Here is a 13,910-nt window from a genome sequence, read left to right as displayed (position 1 = left end):
GGTGGATGGCCATTGCCTAACCAGAGAAGAGGTCATGAGACTCAGATCAGTGGGAGTGATGTAGTCAGAAAAGGTCAGATTCTGGACATATTTTTTAACTGAAACCGACAGGATCCAGCTAAATGAGTCACCAGTGTGAGCCTTCGCATAAAAAATGTGCTCCATGTAAATGGCCAATCCCATAAGACAAAAATGTTTAGTATTGAAGATGATATGGATACTTTCATACATAATTCATCTTCTTTAAAGAAGTTATTTCCCAGAGCCTGATTCTCCATGGAAAAATTACTAATTGCACAGCTGAAAACTAACCCCTATGTGATAATCACCCCAAGCCTCTGAAGGGGTCTGACCTAAAATAGTCAAATAATCTAATCTTTGTTTTTCTCTTTACCGTAATAAAAAAGTTTCTACTAGGAAAAGGGTAGTTAGAGGTAAGCGCAAAAAGCATTTATATCTATTGACTGTGACAGATACCTTTTATGTAGTTGAAATCTTTGATGTTCAAATTATCATTTTTCTACTTTTATGTCATCCTAATAAGAGATAAAATAACTCCACTGATATTTGAAGAGTATAAGTACATTACAGGAGAAAATGGTTTTAGATTGCCGACAGATTAAATAACTAGGGAAATAAGATGAAACTGACCAAAGTGAAACAGGTTGAATGTCAAGTGGAGGTTTTAAATAGTTGGGTCTAAAATGAGGTCTCAGGAGAAAGTGGAGTAGCAGGAGTTATTCAAAATTAGACAAGTCATAAAATGAGGACAGATAATAGGGCTTAATAGGTCCTCTCCAACTCTCATACCTGTGATTTCATAATCTACCAGTCATTCCTCTTCAAAGGGCATTTTTATTCTAGCCTGCTTTTTTATGTGTCAGAACATCCTATCTCTGAAATAAAAGAGAATTAAATCTCTCTTGATGTTCCTCTTATCCAGCCAGGTTTGCTGTTTGTGTTGTTGTTTTGTTCTTTGCCTTTACTTTAAGTGACAAGAAAGACTAAATGAAATGTATAAACTTTGAATTAATACTGCTTTAGATAAGAACACCTAAGACTTACCTTCTAGTCCATCTGAAGAACTCTCTCCCAGTGGAGCAATGGCTTCTAAGTCTCTGCAGTGTCGGCAGTCAGGGTTTCTCTGTACCTCATAGAAGCAAAGGGAATTGGTGCAGAAGGTGGTGTTGAAGCAGGGCAGCATCTTGAGGTGCTCAGAAGTGGCCCATTTGTTCAGAAGTCTCAGGAAACATGAGGTTGGTAATATGGACATAGCTCAAAGAAATTGCAGTTGTTTGTACTCCTGTGGGAAGTAGTATAGTTTAGTAGTAAAAATCATTAAAATATAGACCCTGGAGTCTCAGCCAGTTTTAAATCTCAGACCTGCCATTTAGGCAAGTTTCCTAACTTCTCTTTCTGCCTCAATTCCCTTATCTGGAAAGTGGGGTTGATGACAACAGGACCTGCCATTAGAGGCATGTAATAACGTTAAATTGATTGTTACGTTTAGAAAAAACTCATAAAAATGCCTGGCACATAGGAAGTGCTACATAAATGTTAGGTGTTAAAACTACTTCCTTTTCATGCCACAAAAGTATTCAAGAAACGTAAATTGGCTGTGATACTGTTCTAAGTCATATGCTGGGGAAGAAAATAGTTACTCTTCTCAACTTTCAAAATTATATTAGTTCTTTTGGATATCTTTATTTAATTTAGCATATAACTTTTTCCTGAAATAAGTGTAACTTTAATGTTTTAAAAGTAATATTTTTATTTTCTTGTCTTTCCGGTGATGTTGAATTTTACAAACTAATATTACTATCTAAAATTGATAGAATCTAGCTGAATTTGGGCCATGCATCAATCTAATCTTTCAATAATATTTACTATGTTCAGTTAATTTTACATATGTACTAACAAATCATGAAACAATTTATGTCAGCCTTTTTCCTTCTTGAGAGGGATCTCCAGGTTCTCAGGAAGTTCTACCATCTCTCCAGTTTCTGCCATCTCTATATCAGCATCAGCACATGCTCAGAAGTTTTGCTTTTTAATTGGGATGTTGGGTGGAGAGAGGTTAGGTTCAATTCATGAGGAAATAAGCAGGAAAAAGTGATGGAAAGAAGTTTTAAGAAAAACCTAATAGTTCAAAAAAGAGATTCATTGTATGCTTAAGATAACATGTATTCAATTTCCTGGTGTTTATTTATTTATTTATTTAGAGACAGGATCACTCTGTCTCCCAGCCTGGAGTACAGTGACACAATCATAGTTCACTATAGCCTCAAATTCCTGAATTCAAGAGATACTGCCACCTCAGCCTGGAATCACAGTTGCATACCACCACACCCAGCAATTTTTTTTTTAATTTTTTGTAGAGATGGGGCCTTGCTATGTTGTCAAACTCCTGGCTTCAAGTGATCTTTCTGCCCGGGACTCCCAAATTGCTGAGATTACAGAAGTGAGACACTCTGGCTGGCCAATATCCTGGGTTTTAAGCTGACTGAGATTAATTCTAAGAGCTCTAGAAGACATTTCAAGGATGTTGAAAGATTTTAAAAGAAATTATTTTTCAACATATAAATTCCCATGTGGTTATGAGAAATATCTCTTTAATTGTTTCTTTTTTTGTAGAAATTTAATAAATTTAAAAGCAAAGCAAGTCTGTAACAAAAATATATTAAACAACAGACATCTAATTCATATCGAGACAAAAAAAATGAATGAGATATCTTTTCTTGTTCCCAAAAGTTCTAGCAAGTTTAAAAAGTCACATACAAACATAAATAAAATATACAACAGGCTGGGTGGAGTGGCTCACACCTGTAATTCCAACACTTTGGGAGGCCAAGGCAGGCAGATCACCTGAGATCAGGAGTTTGAGACCAGCCTGGGCAACATGGCGAAACTATCTCTAATAAAAATACAAAACTTAGCCAGCCATGATGGGTTGAGCCTGTAGTCCCAGCTACTCAGGAGACTGAGACAGAAGATCACTTGAACCCACAGGAGGCAGAGGTTGCAGTGAACCAAGACTGCGCCACTGCACTCTAGCCTGAATGACAGAGTGAAACTCCATCTCAAAAAAATAAAAAGAAAAAATATATATATACATATATTACACAGCAGAATACACCGAATGACACCAAAGAAGTACAAAGTGCCACTGAGAATTCAAAAGAAATAGTCACTTTTAATTGGTAGGCTTTCTGAAGGAGATGACAATTTGATTTAAATGACCTCAAAAAATTGGTAGGATTTCAACAAGGTACAATTGGAAGAGGAAGTGGAAGGACATAAAAGCAAGTGAAAAAGAAGACCCAAAGTGTCAAAAAATTTCTAGGTGTTTGGAAATACTAAAATTATCTAATTTTGCAGAAGTGCTGTATGTAAGTAGATAAATTACAAGCGCAATGGCTGGAAAATGTCATTAACATCATAAGATGGGGGCCTCAAATATCAGACTGTATTTGTATTTGTATTTAGTTTAATAAGAAATAAAGAAATAATAAAAGACCTTGAATAATGGGCCAATTTGATTGTGCATAAGAAAGCATTATTGAGCAATGGTGTTAGAGATGATTCCCATGAAGAGTCAGAGAACTAGAAGTGAGCTGCCCTGGGAAGTAGTGACAACGATGGTCTGCCTTCAGTAATAGTCCATGTGTTGGGAACTATTCCGTGTTACTACTCTGCCCCCGGTGAGATAATCCAACAGACATGCTGTGTGAATGTGAGTTTCCATACTTTAAATGGAAGCAAACTGAATGTACAATTTATTGACAGCTTCTCAAATTAAAAGGCAAACTGAAACTGTGCCTTATGAAAATTATTTAAGGAAAAAAATGATAGATCATCTTCAGAAAATTTAGGAGAGATATAATAGTGGCCTTTAAGCTTTTGTAGAGCTAACAAATATATCATATTGTAAATAGTCCCACAAGGCAAAATTAGATATAATAGGTGCATATAAGCTTATTTTTAAAAAGGAAAATAGTTTTCTAATCATGTTGAAATGGAATGGGCTACCTTGGAATCCAATAATTTCTTCTGCATCTGGCAAGTGATCTCTTTAGGCAAAATGTCATAGATGAAATTTAAGGACAATTAGTGGTTAGACTAAGTACATTTTTATGTAACTATAAATCTCTACTCTTAAACTTTAGCATTTTATAAAGGATTTTATTTATCTTCTAATTTGTTAACTAAATAATTTAGCTGATATTACAAAATAGTAATTTAATGTTATATATTATTTTACTATATTCAATAATATGCTATTCTATATGATATTTACTCTAGGAAAAATTTATAAGGTATTATAGTCTACATAATTAATCATGTTTTACCTGATCACTGACAAAAAAAACTTGTTGTGTCTTATTTTGATCATACTGAAAACTCCAAATATATCACTGCTTAATAAGTGAAAAACAGATTCAAAATCTTTCAAATTATTTGTAACTATTGACTGTGAACATGGCCAAACATAAATAGGAGATGATGTGTGTTTTTATAATTGTAGCTAATTAGGAGTATTTCTGAATAGCCTAACCATTTGAGTATTTATTCATGATATTCAGTAGTATTTTAATTATTTCTTCCTCAAATATGTTCTAAGTAATCAAAAGTAAGGTAAATTCAAAAGGGATTTGGAGTTACACATTTAAAGAGTGGATTCTTGGACCTCTTTTCTGTATCTATGCCACTCTTGTCCATTCAGTCATATAATTAGAACACTAACAAAATAGCTAAGATATGTACTCATGAAATATTACAGCATTATATAAAATAGGAGTAATGTGTTGATAATATAAAATGTTAAACATATTATTATTTTACAGTTTGTCATCTAAAGCAAAGAATGTGTACATATTACATTTATCAAGCCACTTGTCCATAATTCCACCTTGATAGAACATTCAATAATTTTTCCTTCATTGGTCTAAATATGCATTGATATATCTACAGGCAGTTCCACTAGCTTCTTTCCTTTATGCCTTGTTCTTACTTTGCATCTCATAAATGAATGAGTTTAAAGCTTATATGCAACATTGCCTACATTTTTCTGTTGGAAAGCACAAGGGAGAAGATGCTTGATTTCAAGTAAACACTAAATTTCAGCATTTCATAAAATATTGGGTTCCAATCAAATTAGATTAACTCAACAATGTATTTGCTTTATGTAATATTTTGTTGCATGATTCTTGCTTCCTGTCATAATTTGTGAGCAGCAAACTAAGAATAAAATAAATTCCCCTTAGACAATGTTCAAGATGTCCTTACCCCAACAACTCTTCACAAACTTCAGATGACTGGAATCACTGGTTGGAATAATGAATTTTAGACCAGAAAGCACTTTATGCAGTGACTTGTGCTATTTTTAAAGCTTTTATACGGATTAGCATGCTTCTTGCTCCTCGGTGATGTGATTAGTTACCATTCAAAGGAATAAAAAAAGATAAGACTTTTAAAATAAGACAAGTTCTTATTTGGAGATATGAGCGTTCAGTGAAATATAAAACTGAAAGTCTTAGAAACTTTTAAATTTGCCTTCAAATTTGTATTTAAATATGTGTGTATATTCTGAGTTAGCCCACCAGCATGTCTAAATATCCTCATTTACTGATGTCTCCAAAGATGTGAATTAATCAAAATGTCTAGTAAACAAGAATGAAGTCAGGAATTGAACTAGATAATTTAGTGACTTATAATAAGTCAGAATTTTATATATCCTTGGTAACTCTACTTCCAGGCTCTTGTTTAATAAAGTGGGAGGCCCAGTGTTAAGCTATTTTTGTCAACAACAATCTGTTACGGCAAAAATGCTGCTTTTTGAGCTCATCTAGTGTCCTGACCACTGTATCAAAATATGTTTCCTTATCAGTTCGTCTTAAAGTTTTCCTTTCCTGCTTACAAAGTCTACATGTCACACAGTGAAAATGCAATACTTAAGTGAAATAAAACTTCTTTTATTATTTTTATAGGATTTTACATTTCTACCCCAACTGGACCAGGAGGGAGACAAGAACGAGTGGGACTTTTAAGCCTCCCTTTGGACCCCACTTTAGGACCAGCTTGCCTTAGTTTCTGGTATGTTGTAGACATCTGTTTAAATCCTGTCTTATTTAACGGGTAACATTGCCTTGCTAAGGCCACCAGGCTCGTATTTCACTAAAATGTTGGCTAAAGTTTTAATGCATATACTATTACTTTCCCAATTGGCAAACAACAGAACATTGATAGACTCCCCTCCGCATCCCCAGCAACTCCAAAACCCAGGAGGGAAAGGGTGTTTCAAAGAAAGTAAAGAATTTATAAAAGCTCTGAAATTGACTTATCCCAATGTGGTAGGAATTCAAACGTTTTTGCTTGTTTCCAAACTAGGTATTACATGTATGGTGAAAATGTCTATAAATTAAGCATTAATATCAGCAATGACCAAAATATGGAGAAGACAATCTTCCAAAAGGAAGGAAATTATGGAGAAAATTGGAATTATGGACAAGTAACAGTAAATGAAACAGTTAAATTTAAGGTTTGCAAAGCACTTTGTCATTTAAATTTGTATACTTTTTGTGATAATACAATTATATTTAGAATGCAGTGAAAAAAATAATTTGTTTTCTGAAGATAATCAACTCACTTTCTCTACTTGCCCGATCTACCTCGTATCTTATATTTGAGTATTTTTTCATTTATTTATTAGCTTATTAAAAACCATTATTGAGGAAAAATGTACTAATGAAAATACAGCTTATAATGGTCCATAAAATATATTGAAGGCTTTTAGAGTATTTCAGCTTCCTTCAGCAACTTTCCAGCATAGGCCAACCATTTATATCTATGCCCTCTGCCTACCTACAATTTTCAACTCCTCACAAATACCACCTAGGTCAGCCCTGCCCTTTTCTATGTCTATGCTCATCAGCATCCACCCACTCTGCCCAACTCTGATTTAATCTCCACATATTTCCTTTAGAAACAAAGTCTATGAGCTGTATCATTGGGAAGTCTCTGATCATTTATTTCACATTAAGGTGAATTAATTTTTCAAATAACACTTTAATGTGTTCTCTTCCTGAGGGTCTTTGCAATTAAAATATGTCATAATAGAGGCTACTAGTTTGACCAAATTAATAATGTTTTAAATGGGTAATTTCAAACAAGAGGGTATCACTTTCGGACGATGTATATTTGGAGAGACACTGCCATCATCAAAGGCTTCAGATTTTCCCCATGACTTGGTGTAAGGTAGGCAATAATTAATGATTCTCAGTTGTGTGCCTCCCATCTTTCTTTCTTTCCTTCTCTTCCTTTTCCCTTCTTCCTTCTGATTTGATCCTTTTATAGGATATTTCCTCTCCAATTTTGTTTTCTGGTAATTCAAAAAAGGGCAAGGGAAAATGGAATGGCCAGGGAACAAAGAAAAAGCAAAAGTGGGGAAGTCAGTATTGCAGTGACCACACTTGGCTACACTCACTGAGCAGCTTTTCTAGGTAATATCATTGGATCCATTTGCTCACAGCTCATCAGGTGGTGCAAGAGTGTCAGCTTCTACAGATGCGTGCACTTTGGCTTTGCCATTTTGTTGTGAAATCATGAGCAGATCACCATAGTCTCCCTGAAATGTAATTAGGTCATATGTGTAAGGAAGAAAATAACACTTGGAATACTGTCTGGCACGAAGGAGGTGGAATGAATAAACAAACGAGTGAATAAATGAGTGGTGAAAATTAAATAAGATAAATGTATATATACCATGTGCCTAGCATAGCAATTAGCATATAGCAGACATTCAATTTATGTCTTTCTTCTCCTACATAGCACAGGGCCAGGAAAGTACAGCTAAAATACCCACTGTCCCTGAGAACCTAATATGTTACCTCTGACCTCTGGATTTTTCTTCGAAGAGTCTAGTTCTGTGTCCTCTGGGTGTCATCTTTACAAAATATTCCACATCAGCACCCTGGGTGAACTGTGACCAGTAACAGCTGGCCCTGAATGATCATTTTACACTCATACTTCTCTCTTGTCCCCTTCATCTCCATGTAAATTATCTAATCAGTGTGTTCTCTCCTCAGCCTTGTATGCTCTAAGAAGGCAGAAAGCCACCTGAATGTTTAATATTGCACAAAGAAGAAATTTGGGAGAAAATTGCTTTCTCCTGCCAGATGATATGTATGCATGACAGATTACAATGGAGTATGACGATATCATAAGAGAGGCAGAGACAGACAGAGAGACAGAAACTGTAACAATATTGCCTAACTCAGAAGGAAGACACCATGGGAAATTTAGCCAGCGTGAATACATAATAAAATTGTTGCGTTCAGCAGAAAGATTTAAAAAGCATGATCTGTCAGTGTAGTTAGAGGTGACAATATTGATTCTCTAGAGGACATTGGGCTCACAAGAAAAATCAAGTCAGAGAAGATTAGAATGGAGTCAAATCGTTTCATATGCCTCTCTGAATTGCAGGTTGCTTTTAATGCTTTTAAAAACAAGATCCTGAGTGATGTAGCATTGGATGACATTAGCCTAACATATGGGATTTGCAATGAGAGTCTTTATCCAGAACCAACTTTGGTCCCAACTCCTCCACCAGAACTTCCTAGTAAGTAACATTCATGTGTAATTTGTCTTATTAAACAATTAATGTCAGGTGTGGAGGCTTACAGCTGTAACTCCAGCACTTTGGGAGGTGGAAGCAGGAGGATTGCTTGAAGCCACAAGTTTGAGACCAGCCTGAGGAATATAGTGAGACTCTGTCTCTACAAAACAAAACAAATAAACAAAACTTAGCTGGACATAGTGGCACATGCCTGTAGTCTCAGCTATTAGAGAGGCTGAGGCAGGAGGGAGGGCCTATTGAATCTGACAGATTCTGTTGTGAGCTGTGATGATGCCACTGTACTCCAGCCTGGGCAACAGAGTAAGACTCTGTCTCTAGAAAACACACACACACACACACAAAATAATTATTTTCAGGTAAATCTTCCTTTGGTTTATTTTCATTATCTCAACGTACTGCTATTCTTTTTCCTGAAAGTCAAGGACTTTAAAATATAAGCCAAATGGAGGCTAGCAAAATATTACATGTTACACATAAATCCACAGTGAAAATCACTCAGTACTTTGTTTTGGAGCATATTAATGATCATTTTAGTATCTTTTTATTTCTGAACATAATAAAGGTGCTGGTTTCCATTTTGTTTTCACTGGAATACAAACAAATGTTGTATTGGCCATGTGGCGTGGTCTGTAGTCTCTGGGGAGGGAGTCTTGAGGTTTTTATGGCCTTCTTACAGAGTAATTTTAAGAGTTTATCTAAGTCTGAAACCCACTATTTCAGTCTTAACTAAGTCTATTTTTAAATAATCTAAAAACAATGACCAATCAAGCCTGGACTTTGAACATACAGACCCATATCACCCAAAATATTTTTGTCCTAAATAGTACCTGTATTAGTCAGGGTTCTCTAGAGGGACAGAACTAATAGGATAGATGTATATATGAAAGGTAATTTTTAAGGAATATTGACTCACACGATCACAGGTGAAGTTCCACAATAGGCCATCTGCAAACTGAGGAGCAAAAAAGCCAGTCCAAGTCCCAAAACCTCTAAAGTAGGGAAGGTGATCATGCAGCCTTCGGTCTGTGGCCAAAGGCCTGAGAGCCTCTGGCAACCACTGGTGTCGGTCCAAGAGCCCAAAAGCTGAAGAACTTGGAGTCCGATGTTTGAAGGCAGGAATCATCCAGCATGGGAAAAAGATGAAGTCTGGAAAACTCAGCCAGTATAGTCCTTCCACATTCTTCTGCCTGCTTTTATTCTAGCTATGTTACCTGCTCATTAGATGGTGCCTACCTAGACTGAGAGAGGATCTGCCTTTCCCAGTCCACCGATTCAAATGTTAATCTCCTATGGCAACACCCTCACATACACACCCAGGAATAATGCTTTCCATCCTTCAATCCAGTCAAGTTGGCACTCAGTATTAACTATCACAGTACCTTTGTAAGTCTTTGGAGTATGTTCCCTTCATGGAGCCACTCATGTGCTACTGCTGAGAAGTGACCACAATTCGCAATGTCCTATAAGATCTTTTTTTTTCTTCTTTTTTTTTTTTTTTTTTTTTTTTTTGAGACAGAGTTTCGCTCATTACCCAGACTGGAGTGCAATGGCGCTATCTCGGCTCACTGCAACCTCTGCCTCCTGGGTTCAGGCAATTCTCCTGCCTCAGCCTCCTGAGTAGCTGGGACTACAGGCACGCGCCACCATGCCCAGCTAATTTTTTGTATTTTTAGTAGAGACGGGGGTTTACCATGTTGACCAGGATGGCCTCGATCTCTTGACCTCGTGATCCACCCGCCTCGGCCTCCCAAAGTGCGTGAGCCACGTTACAGGTGTGAGCCACCACGCCCGGCCCTATAAGATCTTTTAACTCAAAAGAACCAAATAGAATCTATGTCTACTTATGCTCTTAAGTCAGATTGGAAGCATGACATTTGATAACAAAACCCATTACCGTTCAAATTATCCATGTCAAAGAAGATACTCACGTCATACTACTTTCAGAGTAGGGGTTTGACAGAAAAACGAAGAAAAAGAAAAATACCTATGATAATAAATAATAAACATCCATTTACTTTCTATAGGGATTTTTTCACTACACTGTTGTATTTACGCAAAAAGCAATGCCTTCGTCTTTGGATTGTGGTTGTTGGAAGCTGATTTAGCTCTACAGCTTGGCTTGGGTTAAAACCCATGTATGTCTTGTTTTGTCATGGATCTGATCCCACAAACACAGTACTTTTTCCATTTCTCATTTTCCTCCAAGCATACTTAATACTTTTACCAAATTTACATCAGCAAATAAGTTTGGAGAGCCTATCCAAATTTGGTTTACTTCTAAACTATATATTTTTCTCCTTCTAATCTTCAAGTAAACAAAAAAAAAAGCAGACTGTTCAGATGAGTGGCTTTAACAATGAAAAGACTCTAACGATTAATCATGGGTATTTGAGAAGATGTAACAAATGAGCTCCCGTTAGGTTGAAGATAGTTATATTGTCATATTGGTCCCAGGCCACCATATTGAATGAATACTTAAATTCCACCAAAAGACTGGTTAACTTTTACCATTTTGTGTGTTAATATGTTTAGATGTTTAGTTGAGTGATGTATAAATTACTCAATGTTTAAACATTCATTGAAATTTTATAAATATCTGCCATCTGTAAAACACTGCAGATGAAATGTAAGATGCAGCAATAACTATTAATACATGAAAACATCATATGAATAAACATTTAAAGCAATGTATAATTATGTACCCTAAAGGTAATATATGAGAGAAGTGAGTGATAGAGGACTTTGGAGAAAAAAATGTGAGCAGAAGGCTTTAAGGAAGTGTGCAGATAAAAAAATGAAATGATACTCATAAAATTGAAGCAAAAGCAGAAAAATACCATACATTCTCATGTAATAATATTGGTTATAAAATTGTGGCAAGAAGTGAGTTCCTTCACAGCAAACTCTAGGTCTAATTTATCTTTGCTTTACCAGTGTATGACTGATACCTAACATCACATAAATTGGTGATAATTAAACACTATTAGAAATAGACTAAACTTCTCTCTCCTTCTTTCGCTCTCTATTTATCTCTCTCTTTCTCTCTCTCTGTCTTTCTCTATTTTGGATGTACTCTTATTTTGGTGACATGAAATTTGTGCTAAACAAAATTTTGGCACCAAAACTAAAGCTTGGAAATGATGATAGGGATGGATTTAGAAAAAATACCAACATAAATGCTGTAATTTTGGATTTGTGACTTTGTTTGAAAATAATTGTCTCACTTCATTTTGTGTAGGTGACCTACACCCTACCTACTTATCACATAGAACAGTTTTTTGCAAGAACGATATTCAGCATCATTAAAATCATGCTGGTTTGATAAATAATAATAATTCCTGCAGATACCAAATATTAGCAACATTTTGCTATTTCAATCATTTAAAATGATAGATTTTCTTGATAATTCTTTCTGTTAGTCTGTTCCTCTATTTATTCATAAATAATAAAGAAGAAAAATTTTCTAGGAGGAAATAACACAGTTTCTTAGACCTGGTATTTAAAACATAGCAACATCTTATCACTACCTAAAATAAAAATTTGAGATAACATTTTATATCATACCATACAAAGAAATAAAATTTTAAATATAGTTTCCTAAGTTAAAAATCTATCTATATGATCCTTATAGACTTCATATTTATATTCAAGTCTGAAAAAAATAACACCTTGATGTCAAGAGAGTTTGGTGTTCCTGTCTTTTAACAATAGAGTATAATGAAAGAATAACCCCTCTGATTTGAAAATATAAACTTCAGAATCTACCCAGAGTTTATTTGTTCCAGTTTCCAAATGGTTCACTTCAAGATAATATTTTTCACAGCAGAAAATGTTAATTACCATCAAATGTATTCTGAATAATTTCATTCTAATACCATTTGCAATTGGTTCAGTGAAATTCTTATTTGAGCAGAGCTTTTTTGGTTCCAGATCACTGACTTGTTTAAGCAGAAATAAAAGGAAACCATGGCTGACTGGCTAATAGCCTTTCTTTGGCTTTATATAGAGCACTTAAAGAAGAAAACAATCCCAGACCAGTGACTGAATAATAAAGCTCAATTTCCTCCCTCTTTCCTAGGGACCCACATTGTGCCTAGTTTGAGGAAATGTAAGTTCAGTTTTCATAACCACAGAGATTCTTCCATTTCATGACTTTAATAACTTTCTGCTGCATCAATTCTACAATTGTTACTCTGTGACATTGGTACAAATGAATTTAAATGTGGGGATTGCACTGGGTACACTTTAAAAGAGTAAACATTTCATTACACGACTATCATGCCAATTTGCAAAACAATTTTGATGATTCATGAAAAGATACCTACAGAATAGGAATGGGTGTATACAAAACGAAATCCACATTTTAGGCCCCTGGCTTATTTCTGGGGATGTTAAAACTAATTAAAAACAAGCAACAACAATAAAAAAAATTAATTATGATATTAGATATTTCAATATTCACTCTTTATTTCCATAGTTTTTCTTTATTTTGTCATTTCTAAAGCTATTTTCTACTTCCAAATGTAAATTAAAGGTAATTTTGCATGGCCAGGTCCAGTACCTCATGCCTGTAGTCCCAGCAGTTTGGGAGGCCGAGTGGGGCAGATCAGTTCAGGCCAAAAATTTAAGATTAGCCTTGCCAACATGGCAAAACTTAAAAAACAAGTTAATTTGATAGTTAATTTAAAGTTTTGTAGATGTGACCTTATACTTAGAGCTAAATAATCTAAGGTCAGTTCTTCATGTAGATATAACTCAATTAGTACCTGTCTACCTCTCTTGAAATTGATGGCCATGTTCAGCAGAAGAGCTGCTTGCTGTCTATAGCATTAGTATGACTTAGAGTCAAGCCTGTAGAAAATTCTATATTAACTGCATGCATATACACTTGTATCAGTGTGTTTTGGGCTGTTTTATTTTGTTTTAATTATTTTACCTCTAAAACTAATAGCCTGAGCCAGGCACAGTGGCACACACCTGTAGTCTAAGCTACTCAGAAGCCTAAGTCAGGATGATGCTTTGAGGCCAGGAGTCCAAAGCTGGGGTGCACTATCATCATGCCTGTGAATAGCCACAGCACTCCAGTCTGGGCAACAGAGTAAGACTCAATCTCAAAACAAGACAAAACAAAACAAAACAAATAGCTTATGTCTTGGAGCTATCATTTGTCTAGATTTTTATTAATAACCAAATTTAGAGTACAGAGAATGAAAACCTGAACTTTACTGTTACACATTTAATAAAAATATTTGTATGAGGAATGGTCACTATAACT

The 13,910-nt window shown here is 35.2% G+C and overlaps 1 protein-coding gene across 1 annotated transcript in view; it reads left to right on the top strand.

The window, feature by feature from the left end:
- The window catches only part of TMPRSS15 (transmembrane serine protease 15), a 124,656-nt gene that overhangs the window by 47,372 nt on the left and 63,374 nt on the right, over window positions 1-13,910 (top strand). Inside the window, exons 12-14 of the mRNA XM_012444772.2 lie at window positions 5,988-6,093; window positions 6,388-6,538; window positions 8,482-8,617. Of these exons, the coding sequence (XP_012300195.2) occupies window positions 5,988-6,093; window positions 6,388-6,538; window positions 8,482-8,617 (393 nt within the window). The remainder of the gene's footprint in view (window positions 1-5,987; window positions 6,094-6,387; window positions 6,539-8,481; window positions 8,618-13,910) is intronic.

The sequence above is a fragment of the Aotus nancymaae genome, unplaced genomic scaffold (assembly GCF_030222135.1).
Source record: "Aotus nancymaae isolate 86718 unplaced genomic scaffold, 86718_ANA_hifiasm-v0.15.2.pri h1tg000022l_1, whole genome shotgun sequence".
Taxonomy (NCBI): Eukaryota; Metazoa; Chordata; class Mammalia; order Primates; family Aotidae; genus Aotus; species Aotus nancymaae.
The sequence above is the reverse complement of the archived record's forward strand: the minus strand, read 5'-3'. Positions and strand labels throughout refer to the sequence as shown.